At 44.1% G+C, this 23260-nt stretch overlaps 1 protein-coding gene across 1 annotated transcript in view; it reads right to left on the bottom strand.

The window, feature by feature from the left end:
• LOC138949998 (uncharacterized) overlaps positions 1-23260 on the bottom strand; it is a 114424-nt gene that overhangs the window by 66683 nt on the left and 24481 nt on the right. Inside the window, exons 5-7 of the mRNA XM_070321778.1 lie at positions 8090-8770; positions 7124-7308; positions 3167-3694 (exon numbers count right to left, since the gene is read on the bottom strand). Coding sequence (XP_070177879.1) covers positions 3167-3694; positions 7124-7308; positions 8090-8770 — 1394 coding nt within the window. The remainder of the gene's footprint in view (positions 1-3166; positions 3695-7123; positions 7309-8089; positions 8771-23260) is intronic.

Genomic DNA, 23260 nt, shown 5'->3' with positions numbered 1-23260 from the left:
TAATTTTTAAGCCACCAAGCTGAAATGCAATACCGAACCCCGGGCTTCGTCGAAGAGTACTTGACCAAAATTTCAACCAATTTGGTTGAAAAATGAGGGCGTGACAGTGCCGCCTCAACTTTCACGAAAAGCCGGATATGACGTCATCAAAGACATTTATCAAAAAAATGAAAAAAACGTTCGGGGATTTCATACCCAGGAACTCTCATGTCAAATTTCATAAAGATCGGTCCAGTAGTTTAGTCTGAATCGCTCTACACACACACACACACAGACAGACAGACAGACACACGCACATACACCACGACCCTCGTTTCGATTCCCCCTCGATGTTAAAATATTTAGTCAAAACTTGACTAAATATAAAAATGGAAAAAAAATCTAATAGATTCATTGACTTTGGGGTAGCGCGACTCTGTTGTTGCTAGCTTTCCACTGGGAGGAAGAGACCCGAATTTCCCAGCGATGGGACAATAAAGAAAAGAAAAAAATCCCATAGATCTTTTGACTTTTGGGTAGCGCGACTCTGTTGCTGCTAGCTTTCCACTGGGAGGAAGTGACCCGAATTTCCCAGCGACGGGACAATCTAGTAACAAGTCGCGTAAGGCGAAAATACAACATTTAGTCAAGTAGCTGTCGAACTCACAGAATGAAACTGAACGCAATGCAACGCAGCAAGACCGTATAAAGTTGCTTCTGCCATTAATACTGCTTGTGACGTCATCGGAATTTTACCCACATTTCACCACTTCCGTACTCTCGCAGACGTTCGTGAAACAATGGCCGCCAGAAAACGCTTCGCTTCAGCCACGAAATTCGTCGGATTATGGCCCAAAACGATTCCGAAATTAAGTAAACCCTGTGAGGGAAGGTGAGAAAACAATTTCCTACGGCATGCATATGCCTGGTTAACCTAAGTCACGCCAAAACGCAAATGAACGTGTTTTTGACACCAAAAAAAGCCTGTTGGGGTCCTTTAAAGCAATAGCCTTGGCACTTCATACAACGCCTTTGCTTTATGATTCTTCAAATGTTCCTCGTCAAATTTCAAGGTCACAGCGGGGTCAAGTTTAAGCAGCACAAATAATGCGAAGTTATGAAATTATCAAACTTATTGTAAGCTAGAGAGTTGAAACTTCATTGATGATCTTTATACGTGACCACAGTATGGGTGATAATACTCAAATTACAAAGTCACAGCTAGTGGGGTCGAGTGCAGGCCAGAAAGTTGATTCCTTTAAGCTTCAAAACGTGGCTACGTTATAGCCACTAGCTCGTATTTATGTTTCTGAGGCTAGAACTTAAACAAATGTGCATCTTTGCAGATCTAGAGCTTGAGCTCTTCCGAACATGACCCAAGTCTGGTTGACCAAAGTCAAATTTCAGGATCACAACAGGGTCAATTTGGGATCTTAAAATGGAAAACTATCAAAACTTAAGCTCAGAAAGTCAACAAGAATACAGAAAAGCGCGCTTTCAAGCTTAGCGCAATACGCTTCCGCGCTATTCTGGCTTGTCAATTTCACTGCGTTTTGCACGTGAAAAGTGAGTGATTTCCATGTGGCGGGGATTTACGAAGCTGTATTGTCTTTGTGAAAAAAATGCAGTGCGTTCAATTTCATTCCGTGAGTTCGACAGCTTGTTGTTGGTGTTGTAGAGCACACCCCAGAATCATCGTTGGTGTTGTAGAGCACACCCCAGATCATTGTTGGTGTTGTAGAGCACACCTCAGAATCATCGTTGGTGTTGTAGAGCACACCTCAGAATCATCGTTGGTGTTGTAGAGCACACCTCAGATCATTGTTGGTGTTGTAGAGCACACCTCAGAATCATCGTTGGTGTTGTAGAGCACACCTCAGAATCATTGTTGGTGTTGTAGAGCACACCCAAGAACTAGTGTTGGTGTTGTAGACACCCCCCCCCCTCCTCCCCCAGAAGCAGTGTTGGTGTTGTAGTGCACACCCCAGAATTATTGTTGGTGTTGTACAGCACACCCAAGAAATAGTGTTGGTGTTGTAGAACAAACGCCAGAACTAGTGTTGGTGTTGTAGAACACCACCCCCACCCCCCTACAATCAGTGTTGTTGTTGTAGAGCACACCCCAGAATCAGTGTTTGTTTTGTAAAACACACAACAGAATCATTGTTGTTGTTGTTGTAGAGCACACCCCAGAATCAGTGTTAATGTTGTAGAACACACCCCAGAATCATTGATGGTGCTGTAGACCACACCCCATAATCATTATTAGTGTTGTAGAACACATCCGAGAATCATTGATGGTGCTGTAGACCACACCCCAGAATCATTGTTAGTGTTGTAGAACACACCCCAGAATCATTGTTGGTGTTGTAGAGCACACCCGAGAATCAAATACGAACCCATTTACACTGGAGAATGCTGTGCTTGTTACAACATTCATGGAAGTAATTGTTGAACCACAAGAACAACAGGAATTCCTTTTTTGACCCAGTTGCAGCAAGTTGACTCCATCGATACTGGGCTGATCGAAACAAGAAACTTAAAACAGAGTGACGTTCTTTCTGATTAAATAATATAATATCATTACCAAATAATCTAGTCAAGATAAACTTACACCTGGCACTAAGCTAGCTGTGACCTCAAATCAAACAATGACATCAGAGTCTCATAGCTTAACGACTTGTTCATGATACCTCAGTGGATATGTTCAGTAATGACAGATCTTCTCCAGCCAGGTTTTTCACGCTGTGACTTTTGAATTTGATGAAAAGAAGCCACAATTATGTCTTGTCTAAAGATTATATAAAAAAAAACCACAAAGAGTGTAAAAATTGTATGTTTTACCGTCAAAATATCCGACAAAAACTAAATGTAACGTTTCTTGTTAAGAATCGAGCATGACCCGGCATCTGTGAACTGCAAATATGACGAAGTCCGACCAAACTGAAGTCAGAGCGGGAGATCATCAAACCTGGATGTGTGCACAGTTTCAAAGCTCTTGCTTTAAAAACATCCAACAAACAAATGTTCACGGACAAGCGGCGGGCCGGTGCCCATACGTACGGACACAGGTCATTTTTAAGATTCACTGATTACTCATGTGAATCAAACACCGTAGTGTAAAGACTGTATCGTTAGATCCTCAATATTAATTATGTTTGCAGCCTACAACGCCATTCATACTCACCAGTTTGCCTCATCGGCTAAGATGTGCACTGCCCCTGTTGGGATGTCCCTGGCGTGATCACACAGCTGTTGCACCCAGGCCTGGTACTTCACCTCGCCTTCCTGTGTCCATGTCTTCCTCTCGTTGTCCCAGAAATCCTGCGTATTGACGAGCTGCACGCTGTCGGGTCCCTGTGCTGCGGTCATCTTAAGCTGATGGGCTACCAGGAAGGCAGAAGCTGCGCCGTCTTCAGGACGTGACTGCACGACAAAGACCTTTCCACACCCCTCCTTCAGCCACAGGACACCCTTAATTAATAGGAGAAAAGTCTTAGCTGATCCAGGTGGACCGTAAAGTATGATGACGTCATCCTTGTTCTGGTCAGACAAGTCTTCCACCAGTTCCAACTGACGAGGGAAGAGCGCGATGCGAGACAAGTCACGGCCATGCTCCTCCCCTACTGCCTGCACCACGTCGTGTGGAGTCCACAGCTGTAGTCGTGGTTCAGTGGACAGGTACATCTGCACCGTGGTTAGGGGTGTGACAAACCTGCAAAGGGCAGGATTCGTACAGTGGATTGTCACTCCTGTATCTTATGGGTCTTCTGCTACAAACGTTTTGGAAGGAAAAAAACACACAAAAACACTTGCACAAACAAAATAATGAACAAAAAATAATCGAACAAACGCATGATATGTAGAGCTTTCTGGTCTGGTGACTGTTTTCTCTCAATAAACAAGACCAGTTAAGACTGACCATATAAGAGTAACCATAAAGAGTGACCAGTTAACAGTGACCAGTTATTAGTGACCATGTAACGGTTAACATTTAACAGTGACCAGTTATCAGTGACCATTTAACAGTGACCAGTTAGCAGTAACCCCTTAACAGTGACCAGTTAACAGCAACAAGTTAACATTGACCAGTTAACAGTAACTAGTTAACAGTGACCCGTTAACAGCAACCAGTTAACAGCGACCAGTTAACCGTTAACAGTGACCCGTTAACAGTGACCAGCTTACAGTAACCCGTTAATGCAGTGTCCATTTAATTCAGCAAAACATTGGCAATGTGCACAGGAAGCAGCCAGGCTGTTGATTGTTGAATCTGTTTCAAACTGTTGATTGTTGAAGCTGCTTCAAACTGTTGATTGTTGAAGCTGTTTCAACTTGTTGATTGTTGAAGCTGCTTCAAACTGTTGATTGTTGAAGCTGCTTCAAACTGTTGATTGTTGAAGCTGCTTCAAACTGTTGATTGTTGAAGCTGCTTCAAACTGTTGATTGTTGAAGCTGCTTCAAACTGTTGATTGTTGAAGCTGCTTCAAACTGTTGATTGTTGAAGCTGTTTCAAACTGTTGATTGTTGAAGCTGCTTCAAACTGTTGATTGTTGAAGCTGTTTCAAACTGTTGATTGTTGAAGCTGTTTCAAACTGTTGATTGTTGAAGCTGCTTCAAACTGTTGATTGTTGAAGCTGCTTCAAACTGTTGATTGTTGAAGCTGTTTCAAACTGTTGATTGTTGAAGCTGCTTCAAACTGTTGATTGTTGAAGCTGCTTCAAACTGTTGATTGTTGAAGCTGCTTCAAACTGTTGATTGTTGAAGCTGCTTCAAACTGTTGATTGTTGAAGCTGCTTCAAACTGTTGATTGTTGAAGCTGCTTCAAACTGTTGATTGTTGAAGCTGTTTCAAACTGTTGATTGTTGAAGCTGCTTCAAACTGTTGATTGTTGAAGCTGCTTCAAACTGTTGATTGTTGAAGCTGCTTCAAACTGAAGGATTGTTTTTAAAGATAGTACACAAAAGGCGCCATGTTGGAAAGTTTTCTGACGATTTGGACCTTAAAAAGATCAAGGGAAATTCCATGTACTGTAATTTAGAAACACCTGCAATGATTTGCTCAAAACAGCTCCAAAACTATGACAAACAATTAGAGAGTCCAGACACAGATTGACCAAAAACTTGATTGCACTAATATTTTGCCTATGATATTTTCAGAGTGCGTTGAAACAAGGATGAAAGAAATGAGAGAAATCCATCGGACAGACTTTATGATATAGAATTTTAAATATGATGACATATAACAAGAATCAGATAAATGAGGGTTGGGTAATTGAATGGGGTATCTAACCAGTCAATTAACAATCGTAGGACCTATTTTGAAAGTGTAATTAATCCTTGGTTCACGTTTGTTGTGATGATGTTTTTTTCTATTTGAATTATTGTAAGGTGTCTGTGTGACATGGCTGGAAATAGCGTTATTTCATGACGTTTTCTTAGTTTAAAATTAGATCAGTTTCTCGAATCGCATCCACATATTTCCTAGAGCATTTGCTCGATTTTAACGACAACATGACACAATGCCGAGCAGAGTCCACATAATCACATAAAACAAACACCCAAAAAATTGACCGAGACATTTTTGCACAGACCTGCAAAACGTATCTATACCTCTATTTTTAAACATGGCATCAGAAGAGGTAAAAGTGTTCTTACTCTAAAACATATGCCTATTGAGTGATATGAAAGCGCTGTTTTAAAGTGTTCAGAATCTGCCATGTCCAAGAATAGAAATAAGTGTACCTTCAGAAAGTTTTTGGCAACATTACAAAATATTAGCAAAGTCGATTTTTAAAGTGAATCGCTGTCGGATGTTTTTAAATGAATTTTAATCAGCGAGCGGTTAGCTGTGCCCAGCTCTCCTGTGTCAGGAGTTCAGACTTCCGTTCGTCATCATATTTTATTTAGTTTCCGTAGATACCCGTCAAAGCAGATTAAAACCGTTGGATTGAAGAAGTCAAACCTATATTCTAGCAAACGCATGCCATGCCGGGCTAAAACGCTTCGCATGACAGAAACAAACACACTGCCCGTTGGAGAATATCACGGTCTGACAAGACTACCAAACACAGCATTTACATTTTAACATTAGAACGCTCAAACACTAATTCTACGAGCTTCCTCGTGTGTGGTTATCTATTCAACATCCAAAACGAGCTCTGTCGCTCTCGGCTTTATTTCAAATCTGTATCTCTAGAAATAGCGCATGAAATACAAATTCCACTCAGGGTCGAAAGGTAGGACAACAATCATGACTGGCGCCAAAAGGCCTCACAATTGGATTGCAACTCAAAACACAGTGGTTTTCAATTGAGTAACTCAGCGCTCATCCGTTTATTTTAAGGTATCCCTGTGTGTGGTCACAAAAATACAACCCCCAACCTGAACTGCATAGCTCTTGGGGTGATAAGAGACAGTTTAGACAATGTTTTAACCTGTGTGTGGTCACAACAATACAACCCCCAACCTGAACTGCATAGCTCTTGGGGTGATAAGAGACAGTTTAGACAATGTTTTAACCTGTGTGTGGTCACAACAATACAACCCCCAACCTGAACTGCATAGCTCTTGGGGTGATATAAGAGACAGTTAAGACAATGTTTTTAACCCGTGTCAAAGTGTGAACATATCTGTGTGGTTGCATACACGAGAAGACACATGCCCCTCACTCAACACCAGTGCTTGGGGTGATAAGAGACAGTTTAGACAATGTTTGTAACCCGTGTCAAAGTGTGAACATATCTGTGTGGTTGCATACACGAAAAGACACCATCCTTTCAACACATGCCCCACACTCAACGGCAGTGCTGCTTTCTTTACAGTGTCAACTTTTTGGAATAAATTTTGCAAGTGACTCCCACGTCAATTTCTTAAACAATTACACACACACACACACACACACACACACACACACACACACACACACACACACACACACACACACAGACAATCTCACAAACACACTGACTAGACATACACACAGACACACACACACAAACACACACGCACACATACACACACACACACACACACACACTCATACTCAAGAGTGTCGTGAACAAACTTGAACATCTTCTGTGTATGTATGTGGAAACGGAATACGGACGAAGAACAACGGAATACAGATGAAGAAAAGGTCCTACTTGGTCACCAGCTGCCGGTAAACATCCTGTCCCATCATGGGGCGATCTGCACCTTCATCTCGCTTCAGGCAGGTTGTCCACCATCTCTCCACTCTCGTCTCGTCCGCCATGTCATCCTCGCCGAGACAGAACTCGCTGAAACTGCGCCCTGGCTCCACACCCAGACGTTGTTCTAGCTCCCTTAGCTGTACATACATCACAAAGCAACGCTAGTGTCACCAAGTTGTTCCAGCTTCCTTAGCTGTACAGACATCACACAGTAACGTTAGTGTCACCAAGTTGTTCTAGTTCCCTTAGCTGTCCAAACATCACACAGTAACGTTAGTGTCACCAAGTTGTTCTAGTTCCCTTAGATGTACAGACATCACACAGTAACGTTAGGTGGGTGTGTGTTTGTGTGTGTGTGTGTGTGCGTGCGTGTTTGTGTGTGTGTGTGTGTGTGTGTGGGTGTACATGAATGGGTGCATGTACGTGTATGAGTGCGTGCGTGCGTGCAAACGTGCGTGTGTGTGCGTGTTAGCGTGCGTACGTGTGTGTGTGTATGTGTGTGTGTGTGTGTGTGTGTATGCGTGTGTGTGTGTGTGTGTGTATGTGTGTGTGTATGTGTGTGTGTGCGTGTTAGCGTGCGTGCGTGTGTGTGTGTGTGTGTGTATGCGTGTGTGTGTGTGTGTGTGTGCGTGTGTGTGTACGTGTGTGTGTGTGTGCGTGTGTGTGTGTGTGCGTGTGTGTGTACGTGTGTGTGTGTGTATGTGTTTGTGTGCTTGAGTGTGTGTGTGGGTGTACATGTGTGTGTGTGCGTGTGTGTGTGCGTGTGTGTGTACGTGTGTGTGTGTGTGTGTGTGTGTGCGTGTGTGTGTACGTGTGTGAGTGTGCGTATGTGTGTGTGTGTGTATACGTGTGTGTGTGTGTGTGTGTGTGCGTGTGTGTGTACGTGTGTGTGTTTGTGTGTGTGTGTGTGTGTCTTACATCATTCATATTGACTAGTTGTCCCTGAAGACAGTCTCTAGTGACGTTAGGCAGGAGAACAGCTCGGTGAATCGCGGGCTTTGGCGTGACGTCATTCACGACACAATCTTTAACAACTTGCTTGGCTTTCTGCAGGTACACATTCACGACGTAGTCTTCAACAACTTGCTTGGCTTTCTCCAGGTAGTCAACAGCCTTCCTGATGTCCCCTTGAAGGGTGTCGGGGTTTTCTTCTGTTTTTGGTATTGTTGCCGCCATCAATATGCCCTGCTGGCGATGGATTACCAGCAGGTCAACAAATTCCTCCCTCAAGTCTAGGGTCTCTCTGTCACTGCTGTTGGTGCTCATTGCCGCTGCCCCAGTGTAGAGGCTTGTAGAGTTGGCACCGTAGAGACTGCACTTGGCTTGGGACATAATTACCATTAATTCTCTCTGCTTGGCTGCTTCCTTCTTTATGTGACTCAAACAGTAGTGGATCTTTTGGAGAATTCTGTCTATCTTCACAGTCTTGTTGGCGCTTTTATCCTGCCCCTGTTCTCGTTCCTCTTGAGTTTTCAGAACGTTGATGGAATGGCCTCCTGCAAGGTTTACCTTTCGGACGTGCACGGTGTCAAAGTGGACCGGAGGGATGATGTAGGGTTGGGTGTCCAGGCAAGGAAACCAGGCGTTAAGAAACTCGGTCTGAAACAAATTAAACGTGCCTTAGACCAATAAGGATCTTATAATCAAAGGTACGGAATATAAACAAGTTTGCAACAAAAGAAAGTTAGAGTTAAGCGGAATAAATGTTCTGGCAACTGAGAGAATATCAAACACTGACATTACCACTCGAATGCCATCCTCATATATCTTTGGTCTCGGGGAATCGAGACGAGGGTGGTGTGATGTATGTGTGTGTGTTTGTGTGTGTGCGTGTGTGTATATATGTGTGTGTGTGTGTGTGTGAGTGTGTGTGCGTGCGTGCGTGCGTGTATGCGTGTGTGTATGCGTGCGTGTGTGTGTGTGTGTGTGTGTGTGTGTGTGTGTGTGTGTGTGTGTGTGTGTGTGTGTGTGTGTGTGTGTGTGTGTGTGTGTGTGATTCTTGGAATGCATTTCAGCTCGGAAGCTTAAAACGTAGTTACTAGTTTGCTCATTAAGGTTGTCATTAAAATCTATTGTCATCATTTTCACGAGTTTTCATTCACAAACACCTGGGAAATAAATCTCATGTTCTCCATGCAATAAATCGAGGTGGTGAATGGGTTTGAGCTTTCAGGTGAAACGTGGATTGTCAAAGTAAAAGCCAATCAGGCTGATTGTTTGATGTGTGGAACCATCGCGGCTTTGGATTTGTGTTTCCGAGGACAACGATTGTAAGCATTCACTCTCAAAGACCCAATCAATGTTGATAATTACCGCGGCGACTCATGTTCAATTTGCAACTTATCTCTGTAATCGCAAAATCCACAACGAAAAGTCATAAACACTTAAAAAGAAACGAAATATGCTCAACACTTACTGAACTCACACGTATGATCGCAGCTCTGTACATTTTCAGACTGGAAGAAAAGCAACAAGCTACGTTTGACGTCACACAAGGTTGACGTGTTATCTCGAGCTACTGTGATGATGCTTTGTGGCCCGGAGTTGGATTCTAAAAATTCGTCTCCCTGTGGGTTATTGTGCATTTTGTTGCACAACCAAAATGATGACAAAAACAATGTTTGGTGGCTTGTTGTCAGACCAGCATGTTTTTGTTAGTCCTCTGGGAGCATATCGCCTTTTGTCTCATATTTATCAACCGCGGCCTTCGGCCTTGGTCGATAAAGATGAAACAAAAGACGATATGGTCCCCTTGGACCAACAAAAAAGCTGGTCTGTCAACAAGCCACCAAACATCTTATAATGTCCACTACCATAAATTTATCAAAATGATTGAATTGTATTCCTCATATTCTCCTTTATGAAAAAAGAAATGCATGGATATGTCATGTTTACTGAAACAAATTAAACGTACCTTAGACCAATAAGGATCTTATAATCAAAGGTACGGAATATAAACAAGTTTGCAACAAAAGAAAGTTAGAGTTAAGCGGAATAAATGTTCTGGCAACTGAGAGAATATCAAACACTGACATTACCACTCGAATGCCATCCTCATATATCTTTCGTATGCTGAACACTTTTTACATTTAGTCAAGTTTTGACTAAATGTTTTAACATAGCTAGCTAGACGGGGAATCGAGATGAGGGTGGTGTGATGTGTGTGTGTGTGTGTGTGTGTGTGTGTGTGTGTGTGTGTGTGTGTGTATGTGTGTGCGTGCGTGCGTGCATGCGTGCTTGTGTATGTGTGTGTGTGTATGTGTGTGTGTGTGTGTGTGCGTGTGTGTGTGTGTGTGTGTGTGTGTGTGTGTGTGTGTGTGTGTGTGTGATTCTGGGATTGCATTTCAGCTCGGAAGCTTAAAACGTAGTTACTAGTTTGCTCATTAAGGTTGTCATTAAAATCAAATGTCCACTACCATAAATATATCAAAATGATTGAATTGTATTCCTCATATTCTTCTGAATTAAAAAAGAAATGCATGGATATGTCATGTTTACTCTAAAAGTTTGCTCATAATTAAAGAAAATAGGTTAAGTAAGTACTACGTTCGCATGCTTCGCGGGGAAGAGCGTGAACCGTCTTAGTCTTCGGGTATGGTTAGTCGAGACTATTGATGTAGTCTCGGCGATGTTTGTTTTTTGGTGTTGATCTTTCAGTTTGATGCCAACAGATTGAATTACAAAAACAAAAAAATATATCTTGATACCACTTGTACATTTTTCAGAGCGCATTATTATTATGTATCGATATTAGAGAACCTAAGTCATAAGTAGTAGCCTTAGACGGAGACGTAACCTACTTTCAGCCACCAGGTGGTATTGCACAATACAGCGCTACGGCCTCCAAGCTAACGGTCGGGCTTGCGGACTGATGTTTGTTTAACGCCCAGCCGACCACGAAGGGCCATATCAGGGCGGTGCTGCTTTGACATATAACGTGCGCCACACACAAGACAGAAGCCGCAGCACAAGGCTTCATGTCTCACCCAGTCACATTATTCTGACACCGGACCAACCAGTCCTAACACTAACCCCATAATGCCAGACGCCAGGCGGAGCAGCCACTAGATTGCCAATTTTAAAGTCTTAAGGGTATGACCCGGCCGGGGTTCGAACCCACGACCTCCCGATCACGGGGCGGACGCCTTACCACTAGGCCAACCGTGCCGGTACAATGCGGACTGATGAAGCAGTAGCAGTTAAGTCATATTGAGAAGACTGTCGCTGGGCTGCCTACTGGATTTGCCGGGATTGGCATACCCTTGACTTGTACTCCACTCCAAACAAAGAATATTACTTTGTAGTAACATGCCCATGCATCTCGTATTTATGGCACAAGCTCGCAAATCAATTCCTGATCGTATAACTTTTATAATGTCGAAAACGTTAAATTTTGTTGCTGCTACTAACAGAATAGATCTAGCAAGAAAATTTCATCTGAGGAGGCATGCATTCAAAAATAGTTTTAACGTTCGAATTTGCAGCCAGTTTTAAGGATATGCACTCACCAGATAAACAAGAACATGCCTGTGCGACTAACATGAAAAAAATATTTTGATTGGAAAGAAATATTTAGTTTACCACTCGCAGTCCGTACAATCGTTGGTTTTAGCGGCCGGTGGTAACGCTTTCCGGTGGTTCGGAACGTAACCTCTGACCCGGAAGTATCGCGCACGCACAAACTGCGGACGTCACACGGCTAAATAGGTTAAGTCTTCTTCTTCTTCTTCGTCGTTCACTAGAAATAGGTTAAGGTTAACGGCCTGATTCCCCCTTACTGAGACAGACTTAACAACGCTATTGAGTTAAACAGATTGTTTATGTGTCTGGTTGACAGCGGTTAAAGCCATTGTCAGAGAACTGTGAAACAAGTGGCAGTGATACACTTGAGTAAATAGGGGAACACAGGTTGAATGTAAGAACATCCGAAGCACGTGTTCACTGATAGAGCGAATTAGTTCAGTTAGACGTTTTACATTTAAAGTAGTCACATTGGCAGGCTTCCGGCTTAGTATCTGCATGGCCCTCTTTATTTAGCGTGTTCTGGAACCTCCCCGACTGACAGGCAGGATTTTGAATTTCAAAACCGGTAGGTTTGAATTTGTTTCACCATTTCCATACTTGCGCCTTGTGCCCTGTCAATTGTTTTGTGCTCTTGCGTTGGAACTTCCTCAAATATCATGTTAAAAAGCCATGCAGTGCTTCCTGACATAATTTTTAATTTGTCTTCTCGAAGTGACCAGCTTATTCTACCAAAACAGACAGAAGAACTTCTGAAGAAGGCAAAGCATGGCTCTTTTTATACCACGAGTTGCCTCTTTAACACCGCAGACATATTGTGGCATGCATGAGACTGTACTGTTTCCACAGGAGTGTTAAGCTGCCACTGGGAAGTGATTTGCTCATGAGGCCTGTGAGTCTGAAATAACAAGACAGAGTTGTGCACAGACAAGACAAAGACAAAAGAAAAGACAAAACTATGCGTGCATGCAGAAACAAAAAGGCTTAAAGAAGAATGCAATGCTTCAAATGTAATGCAAACAAACTGTGGCGTCCTTTATTTTTGATTGGACACTATCGCTAAAGAAGATCTCCCCACAAGTATGGCTATTATGGTTATCGATGTTATCCTGCATATGGTTCAGCAGCAGGCCACACCTTGGTATGCCGCCGTTGCCGCTCAGCTCCAGGAGTTGAAGCGAGAGCGTCGTCACGCTGAGCTGCGGTGGTTGTCGTCCGAACTGACCAAACACAAAGATCTGTATGAAACTTCTTTCTTTCTTTATTTGGTGTTTAACTGTATGAAACTGCTAAACGTAAAGTGAACTATTTGGTTCATGGTGCGAAGACAGCTTTCTAACAGTGCCAGGCTTACTGCAAGTGTTTCTTGCAAAGAATTGTTTCAAAATGTCAACACTCTTTTAGGCAAGTCGCAAAATGTAAAAGTTCCAACTGTTCTCATTGCAGACCAACTTGCTGATGTTTTTTTTCGGATTTCTTTCGTGAGAAGGTTGTACAAATTCGCAACAGCTTCAACAATTCTGTTGATCAAAGTCAGTTAGCCCAGCATGAAGCACAATATTCTGGTCCGTAGTTTTCGAGTTTCAGTCCGGTGTCAGTGGAGTCTGTCCGCAAGCTGGTTTCAGCCACCCAACCCAAAACATGTGAACTCCATGCCTACCAAACTGATGTATGACAACCTAGATGTCCTTCTCCCATCATTACCAATCTGATAAATGAGTCACTTTCCTCGGGTTCAGTTCCACCAGCTTGGAAAACAGCTGCTGCAAAACCCTTTTGAAGAAGCCTTCCCCTCCATCAAAATGACCTCAACAATTATAGACCCGTTATAAACTTGCCATTCTGGTCCAAAATCATGGAAAAAGTTGTCCTACATCAGCTCAACTGCACACCTTGAAGCAAACAGCCTTTGAACGTACACCAGTCCGCCTATCGTGCGAACCACTCAACAGAAACTGCTTTGTTGCGCATTGTAAATGACCTACTCACTGCTGTTGATCACAACTAAGTCTCCGCTCTTCTTCTGTTAGATCTCTCTGCTGCGTTTGATGCGATTGACCACAACGTTATACTCTCTTGTCTGGAACAATCTTTCGGCATCGATAGCACAGCTCTGTCCTGGTTCCATTCCTATCTGTCGGACAGAAGTCAGTTTGTTCGTGTGGCAGACCATCGTTCTAGCACAACACCTCTGCTCTATGGAGTACCACAGGGCTCAGTCCGGTATTGTTTGTCGTGTACACAACACATCTATATACCATCATCAACCACCATGCAGTCAGTCACGAAATGTTCTCAGACAATCACAGCTTCATCCACGCCTGTTTCAGCCCAAGCGCTTAGTTTCCCCGAAGCTTTTTCTGCTGCCAGCGTGGGCTGAGGTTGCTATTAACCTGAGCACCAGCGCAGCCCGGAGTTCTAAAAATATCACAGCTGGGAGAACGAGATACGCCGTTCTGTGACACAGGCATATCACTCCTAGAAAAACGTGTAGTTTTTTTTTTTTTTTGTTGCCTTTGCTTATCGTCTCGTTTGTGTGGCAATTGCAAAACGGACACCAGCTGAGAGAAGACATTCTGACCTACACATCGATACAAAACACGATATGAATAGTTTTCAAGAGTCTGCACCACAGAGAGTTTCAATGGAGAGGACAAATCAGGGCTGAGTCGTGTGTTTGATTGTGTGTGTGAGTGATGCAACATTTAAACAATAATAGAGATTGAACCCTAGTTCTCAAAACAAGGAAACATACATGCAGACAAAGTTTAACATGCCATCAGAAAGAACAACTGAACTGGATTTAGTCACTCTGATTGGGGGGTGGTTGTAGCGGCGCTCAAAAGTAGGTCACTGACACGCTATATATTCGCCGAGGAAAGGAAAGTATAACGGTACTCCACAGACACTAGCACAGCGAATTAAGGCGGATGGAGAGGCCCGGGCAGCGCGAGTCAAATGGAATTTCTAGACAATGCTTGGCCAAGATAAGATACCTCGAGGGAGAAGTTCACACCATACAGTTAGAATAAAGGATAGGCTTGCTTCACCAGTCAGTTCTACGAATTTTATTTGCTGCGATGTTCATGGATTGTAGAAGTCAACTGTTTAAAACAATATTTTAGAGGATTGAAAAACAGACGGACAGACATAAGAATGGCAGTCATACAGACAGACAGACAGACACATTGACAAACAGACTGACGAACAGACACACTGACAAACATGTAGACAGACAGACTAACAGGCAGACAGACAGACATACAGACATACAAACGAACAGACAGACATACAAACAGACAGTCGGTACAGACAGACAAATAAAAAGCTAGACAGACTGGCAGATTGTCAGACAGACAGACAGACAGACAGACGAACAGATTGACAAACATGCAGACAGACACACAGAAAGAGGCGGACAAACTGACGAACATGCAGACATACAGACAGTCAGACAGACGGACGGACAGACTGACAAACAGGAAGGGGACAGACAGACAGTCAGACAGACGGGCACACTGACAAACAGGCAGACAGACTGAAGAACAGACAGACAGACTGAAAAACAGACAGACGGACCCACAAACGGACATACAGACGGACAGACAGACAGACGGAAAAACAGACAGACAGACGGAAAAAATAGACAGACAGACAGACAAGCAAAATTATAGACAGACAGACAACACTGAGTGGGCCTAGCCAGTGTCCGTGGAGTACCGTTATACCTTCCTTTTCTCGGCGAATAGTGTGTCAATGACCTGTTTCTGAGCGCTGCTACTACCACCCCCATCAGAGTGACTAAATCCAGTTCGGGTGAGAACCAAAAGGTCGAGGATCGAAAGGTCGAGGCACAAAAGGTCGAGGACATTTGGTCAAGAGTCAAAAGGTCGAGTGCGACAAAAGGTCGAGGGTGACAAAAGGTCAACAACAAAACGTCTACAGGACAAAAGGTCGAGGATTTTAAAAGGTCGACGATTAAAAAAAAGGTCGAGGATTAAAAATTTCGAATTCATTTTCTGTGTCCATTCCTGAAGAAAATTATTTATTATGTGTTATTGGGAAGAACATTAAATTCTCAAGTCGATTACAGTATAGCGTTCGTGGGATACCTCCAGCTTCGCTGGGATAACGTATACTATCCAGGAGAAGGGGAGCTGAAATGATGTGTTATACCTTGCCATCATAACCAAATCTAATTTTAATGTGAATGTATTCATATACATGTATTTTGGTATATGTAGATTTGTATTGATGTGTCGTGCCGAATTCGCGGTATCGGCAACATTTTTGCCCATTTCGTTTAATCGCGCAAGAGTATCCGCTTCAAAAAGTGTATTTAGAAAGCAGGAAAATAATTATGCCCTTTAGAGAGTTTTGCAGTGCAACTTTTCAGTGTGGACAACGTTTTTTAAGGTTCTTCTTAACTGCTGGTTACAGAAAGGGGGAATCAGAGGTAAAACATAAAACAACCTAAAGCTTATCCAAACTGTTTGTGTATGCTCCAGATACAACCTATGGGCAAAGCATGGTGGCGTTCAACGTGACCAAGGTTGGGAGCATAACGCATGTTTCGGTGTGACCAAACAATCTACTTTGTGCAATACTTAGCACCAAGAACGGATTATTTCGCAGACACACATTGAATCATGATTATTAGGAGTAATCAAGCAGAATGTCATGAAGGTCCAACAACCTGGTGGTAGTGGAGACAGCTTAAACAATATTGTGACACCGAAACATGCGTAACACTGAAAAACAACTGTTGACTGCCAGATCACCATTACATCACCAACAATACTGCAAGAAGGGTTGGAGATGACACGGGGGACACGCACATTTCTCCTTCCTCTTGTGCAACATGCTGTTTGAAAAACGTGCTTAGTTACTTATTCCAGTAACAAAATGCCGTGTACATCAACACGGCACATGCCAATATCGCGGCGACGAGGATTTTTCTTCGGTGACAGAATTTGTTTGTAGATAAAACTTTCAGCATTACGCACATTTAACGAGTGACACGGAATTGTTTTTGAGGTTTAGGTGAATTTTAGGTCGTAACATGGTTGCTTTGGTTTTTAGAGCTCACTATCTACAGTACTCTGCTACAGCACACTACAACACTACACCACACTGCAACACACTGCAACACTACAACACACTGCAACACTACAACACACTATGTGCGCGCCTTCGTGAGCGAGGCTGGTACTACATATTGTTCATACGAAATGACAAACACAGGTTACAAGCGATAACGCGCAAAAGTACTGGTTTATTATTTTACATCTGACACTAAGGTATCAGTAATGCATATATAGTTACAGTACTACGTAATGAGATACTACGTATTGCGATACTACTTATTGCGGTAAAAAACTTATGGACAGAAAGAAAAAGAGAAAAGAAAACAAATTATTAGACATGGCAAAAGGTATTAAAATGCATTAACAAGACACGAGAAGTAAATACAAGAAAAATAAACAATCACAAGACAGGCGAAGACAAACAGACACGAAAGTTACAATTACCAAACACTCGTTGGTTAGTCCTTCAACAACAATAAAGAGTTACGTTCTGTACGTTCAACAACAATAAAGAATTACGTTCCGTACGTTCAACAATACCATAAGCACTAAGAATACTCAAGAAACTTAGCATACATACGTTTAAAACCAAAATGGCTAGTTTCAGAAAAATACAAAACGTTGACTCATCAGGCCAGGAATACAAAGCAAACTGTCATACCAAAAAAGTCTAACGACAACGTTCCTGCGTTAATCAAAGTCACAAACAAGATATTTACTCATCCACTTTCCCTCAATAACGTTACAAGAAATAAGCCCGTTTACAAACGATCACCACAGACCGCAAGCTTCTTTTACCTAAATTCTTTTAACGTAAGGCTGAAAAAGTCAGAGAAAACGTTTCACTTCGAACTTCGTTAACCACAGAAAACACAAGTTATCATTATAAACATTAGCGACTTTCTAGCGTCTACAAAACATTGCTGTACGTTCACAACACTAGAACAGTTGAACACACAATAAAGAAACACTACAACAAGTCAGACTTTCAACTCACGTTATACATAAACAACTCACAAAGTAATTACAAAATGGCGACCAAAACACAACACAAACAAGTAACAACAAAATTACCTTATGCGCTGTGTGGGTTGACCAGCAGTACCAAAACGTGTTGCCTCACAAACGAAGGGCACAAAACGATTCACACTTGAGAAACAACTGTCTCCAAAGAACATTACGTTGACGTTAAAACATAAGAAACACTCCGTTGGTTCACTTGATAACCTTCATACGTTTACATCAAAACCAAACGCTTCCTAAAACCCTCAGATCGACTGACGAGACAGGAGTCAAGCAGCGGTATTTATGGAAACAAAAACCTAACATGGAATAGTTATTCAAAAGTCAAAGGTCACCGGATTGACCAACCAACAACATTCCTAAGACAGAATCGGGTGAAACTACTATTTTACAACCAATCAGTAACCGATCACGCACTCCGTGCATGCTCAAAACTTAAAACGGTATATTTAACAGAAAGAAGACCAAGGAACTAGCTGACATCACAAAGCTAAAAACACGTGAGTCACACGTATTCTAAAACTTGCAACGCAGATTCGCAGGGCTCACCTCAAAATCAAAACACGGAAAATAGCACGTGAATCTCACGGTGTTCTAAGACTAAACGACGCAGTTTGTGACGCTCCGACCAAAACCAGGTCACAACAACTGAACAAGGAGCACGTGAATTTCACGTAAAAATATTAACGCTCCACAAAACGGGTCACAACAAGGTGCCACAATAAAAACACGGTTTACTTCTTTTTACATCGTGCAATGACTTGAGCAAACGTAATTACAACAAAAAGTAGGTGAATGCATGCCACATCGGCATGCACACTCCCACCGGAAATTATATTAATATAATTTACTTCAAAAACCTTTGTACAAACATATTCCTTATATCAAAAGAAGAATAACGCAGATTTAGACATTTCCAATTTACAACTCAAAATCATTGTGTTGCAAAACATTTACACAGCACTATTACGGTTCAATCATTTTCAATGTTTCAACACATCTCGTTTCAACTAAATGCCGTTAGTCATTACTCGACGGCATAAAAAAAACCGCACCACTTAAACCATAAATGTCCGTTACATCATCTAATATAAAAACAAACCGCAACAATCTACAACTGTCAAAATTGGAAAAACACTCCAAAGTTCAATGCTCTTTCAGTTCACTTACACAGCTTTGTCTTTGTGATTTTCACAATCTACTAACACAGTCATTTTGTGAATCGGTCGCTCTAATATGCGACTATCACCAGTGGGACGGCCGTGATTGTCTAGAGCCTTTGTTCCAACATGCACTTTCACTCGTCTGACCAGTCCATCAGATCCCGGCATCACTTCGACTACACGAGCTATGCACCACTCTGATCTGCACAAGTTCTGGTCATGCAAGACAACAACATCTCCCACCTGTACGTTTGCCTGGGGACGTTGCCAGACACGACGTTTCTGCAAAAGTGAAAGGTACTGGCTCTTCCATAGCAGCCAGAATTCGTCTGCCATCCGCTGGACACAGCGCCAACGTTTCCTGGCGTACAGGTCTGGATCTTCAAACACACCAGGGGGCGGAAGGATGGCACCTGACTTCATGGTGAGGACGTGGTTGGGGGTCAAAGGGCGTGGTCCATCTGCCGATTCCAATGACTCGACAGACAGTGGTCGACTGTTCACGATGGCCATCACCTCGTATAGGAACGTACGAAGTGATGAAGTAGTGAGACGCTGGCCTGATCTTCTGAGAAGACCATTCAGGATGCTGCGTACCGTTCGGATCTGACGCTCCCAAACGCCACCCATGTGACTAGCTGCAGGGGGGTTGAACTTGAACTCACATTTGCTTTCCAGCATCTTTGATGTCAGTCGTTCAGAGTCCATCTCCTTCCATGCCAGTTTGAACTCATTGCATGCACCTACAAAGTTCGTTCCTTTGTCACACCAAATGCGTGATATGTTTCCTCGCATGGAGACAACAATGCGTAGGGCGTTGATGAAGGAATCACTTGACATGTCATCCAGGGTTTCAATGTGGATTGCCCTAGAGGCAAAACACGTCACGATCAGCCCGTACAAGATTAATGTCATGACCTTGACGCAGTCATCACGGTACCCTCGTTTTTTCTGGCGTTTCAGGCCCTTTAGATGCTTGACTGCGGCACTTCTGTTGTCGGGGAGGGACGGTTTCTCTGGTCGAAATGATAAGAGCATCTCGAAGTGACCAGCTTCGTTGACCTTCACGATCTTCTTGAACTTTACATCGTCCTGGGACATGGATCCTGAGTCACTTGCAAAGTCTCTTTCCATAACATGTAATGGGTCAGTACACGAGACTTCGTCCACCTGTACCTTGTAGACGTGAGCTACACGTTCTTCTTCCCTCGATCCTGGCTTGACGATGACGCGCATGGACGAGGCTATGCCATCAAAGGCGACGGAATGCGGTGCCTTGCCGACGATGCTCCAACCTAACTTAGTCTCTACTGCAAATGGCAGTCCTTGGACAACGTTTAGGGGCATGAGGGCTTCAGCGCAGTCGTAGCCGATGAGGAGGCCTGCTTCACAGTCAGGGTATAAGGGGGGCAGTTTTGGAGACAGGTGTTGGAGATGTGGGTAAGCTTTGACAGTCTCTGAGGTGGGGATATGAGTGGGGTCAACGGTCAGATAAGGTCGTGAGATGGCAGAAGGGAGCCTGACAAACTCACTGGAGGTAGGAGAGCGGACACGCAATCCAGAGTACTTCCTGCCGGAGACCACAGCATTGTCCTCAGTCAGTGTGGAGACCCTGAGTGTAGTCGGCTGCGATTTGGCTTTAACTTCTTCAGCCACTGACTGCACTACAAAAGTGGCGTTGGACATAGTGTCCAGTAGTGCGTACGTCAGCACCTCTACGTTGGGGTTAGAGTCACTGGAAACGAGAACGGGAACGATCATAGACGTGAAACCGATGCTGTTTTCCTCGCTGGCCTTAAGAGCAGACACCGTAGGGGTCGACGATGACAGTGGCTCTTGAACGTCAGCAGCAGAGGTACGGTAATTGTTCTTGTGTTCACTCGCCCCTTTGTTTTCACTCATACTGTTCTGATACTTGAAATTGTCATCATGAAGACAAGTGGGGTGAGCCTTCTTGCACTTCTTGCACGTCTGTTTCTGCATACATTGACGGCTCTGGTGATCCTTACTTCTGAGACATCCGTAGCAGATACGGTTCTTGAACAGAAAATCTCGTATCTCAACCAGAGGCTTCACTATGAGTTCCTTACATGTCCCAGCGTCATGGTCCGGAAGTTGACAGTGCAGACATGCGGTGACATCCTCTGTCAGGGTTGACAGGTTCGTTGTGAACTTTCTTGGTGTCCCCGATGCACTTGTCAAGCCGAAAACAGGGTCGTTAGAAATGTCTGCTTCGAGAGTAACGAACGACACGAGTTCATTGAACAGAGGATACCTCTTCTTTTCAACCTTAGTTCGAGCAACTGTTCTAGACCATCTGTGACTCATCCAGTCTGGGAGCTTTCCGACGATCTTCCGTAAGTACTGGGCATCATCCAGGATGCTCAGTCCACCAACTTCCTGGGCAGCAACGGAACATTGCTGCAAGAAATCGGCCAGACTTCTGAGTCCCTTGGGATCTTTGCTTTTGACTGGGGTCCATTCGTCCAGCTTGGTCCGGAAAGCTTGCGAAACGACGTATGAGTTGCCGAACCGATTTTCCAGCACTTCCATGGCTCTCTCGTAGGCATCACCTTCTCTCAGCAGAAAGAAGCCGGTCACGGCCTCCTTTGCTTGACCTCCGATGTACCGTTGCAGATACAATAACTTCTCACTGCTGGTTATGTTTTGTCTCTCGATGAGGAACGAAAACGACGACCTCCAAATTGGATATTGGAGAGGGTCACCAACAAAAATGCACGGCTCCTGCATCGGCAAACGGTTGATCATCAGAGCGTCTGATAGGGTTTTGGCGAGAGAGTCCATAGGAGTGTCCTGCTTGGCAGGAGTAGCAAGTGGACGTTGGTAGTACGCAGACGGGGGGTAGGAGGCAAATGGACGATCTGCATGACATTCCTTGTCAAAGTTCATGTACGCAGGGGGCCTTGCGTTTTCGTTTCCCCAGATAACTTTGGGGGTGGTCTGATGTGGGTCCAGGAATGTGGGCACGAAAGGCTCTGGTTTGGGATGTAGGTGGGTATCATAGGGGAAACAGGGTGGGGTAACTTGAAAACGTCTGTGGTCCATGCGTTGGTGACGTTCTTCTGGGAAGTAGGTGTGTCGTTCTTGCGTCTCATCACCTTCCCTTGTCTCTGGTAGGTGATAGGACCAACCTGTGTGGTCGAGATCAGGCGGGCGAGAGCCTGTGACGCTTGTCGTTGAGTGTCCAACGTTGTGCAGAGGCGGCTGACCAGTGTATGCACCGAGAGGGTGCTGCAGTGTGGTCAGCAGCGCTGTAGGCCGCATGGAGGATGTAGTTGCAGCCGTCGTGTAGTTGGGTGTGAAGGGCTCCTGATGGACGAAAGGAGCGCTCGTTCCGACGTGATGGGGGGCGTTGACATCCTCTCTACGTTGAGGTCCGTACGCCTCGTAGGTGGCGTTGTTGGTACTAGCGGCGCGTGTAGAGGCGTTGACTCCAACGACGAGGTCCACGACAGGTAACGCGTGCTGTCGTGGCTCAGTCGTTGTGGTTCCTGCGATGAAGCTGGTGACAGCATCGTTGACAGTAGAGATGTCACGGGTGCTGGCGGCGTTGCAGACAGGAACAGACGTGACGTCCAAGGCTGGCTGGTGTGTCCCTTGATCAGCAATGACGGCAGCTTGGCAGACAGGAACAGACGTGGCGCCCAAGGATGGCTGGTGTGTCCCTTGGTCAGCAATGACGGCAGCACCTGTCCCTATTCCTATCGCTGTTTGTTCATTGTTTAAAGGAGGGGCTTCAAGACTGTACAGGGGAACGGAAGGACGAGGGTGGAACCTAGTGTTCAACAAATCGACTGACGGTAGATCAGGGAGATCCTGCTGAACTGTATCACATTGTTCTAGTACCCGTATCCTAGCCTGCCGCTCTCTGTTGATATTTTGGCGTTCAGTAAACTTGATAAACCTCAACGCCTTCTTCTGCTTAAGTTCATCAAGAGCTGCTTCAGCTGCATCGTTAGCCTGCAGAGATTCTTCACTAGCCTTCCTCTCGGCTTCTCTAAGGGCTGCTTCAGCCGTATCCTTAGCCTTCCTTTCTGCCTCTTTAAGAACTGCTTCAGCTGCTACAGCTGCGTCCTTAGCCTTCCTTTCGGCTTCTCTAGCCTTCCTAGCTGCTGTTCTCTCAACTTGTTGTTGTTGCAAAAGATCCAGTTCACTGAGCTGAGCTTCTTTTATGGCTTCTGCTTCGACCTTAATGCCAATAGACACAGCCTCTAGCTTAAGAGTCAATTTAGCCTCTTCAGAGCTAACACTTCCAGAGCGGAGAGACTCAGGGT

This window comes from Littorina saxatilis, linkage group LG16, assembly GCF_037325665.1.
Source record: "Littorina saxatilis isolate snail1 linkage group LG16, US_GU_Lsax_2.0, whole genome shotgun sequence".
Taxonomy (NCBI): Eukaryota; Metazoa; Mollusca; class Gastropoda; order Littorinimorpha; family Littorinidae; genus Littorina; species Littorina saxatilis.
The sequence above is the reverse complement of the archived record's forward strand: the minus strand, read 5'-3'. Positions and strand labels throughout refer to the sequence as shown.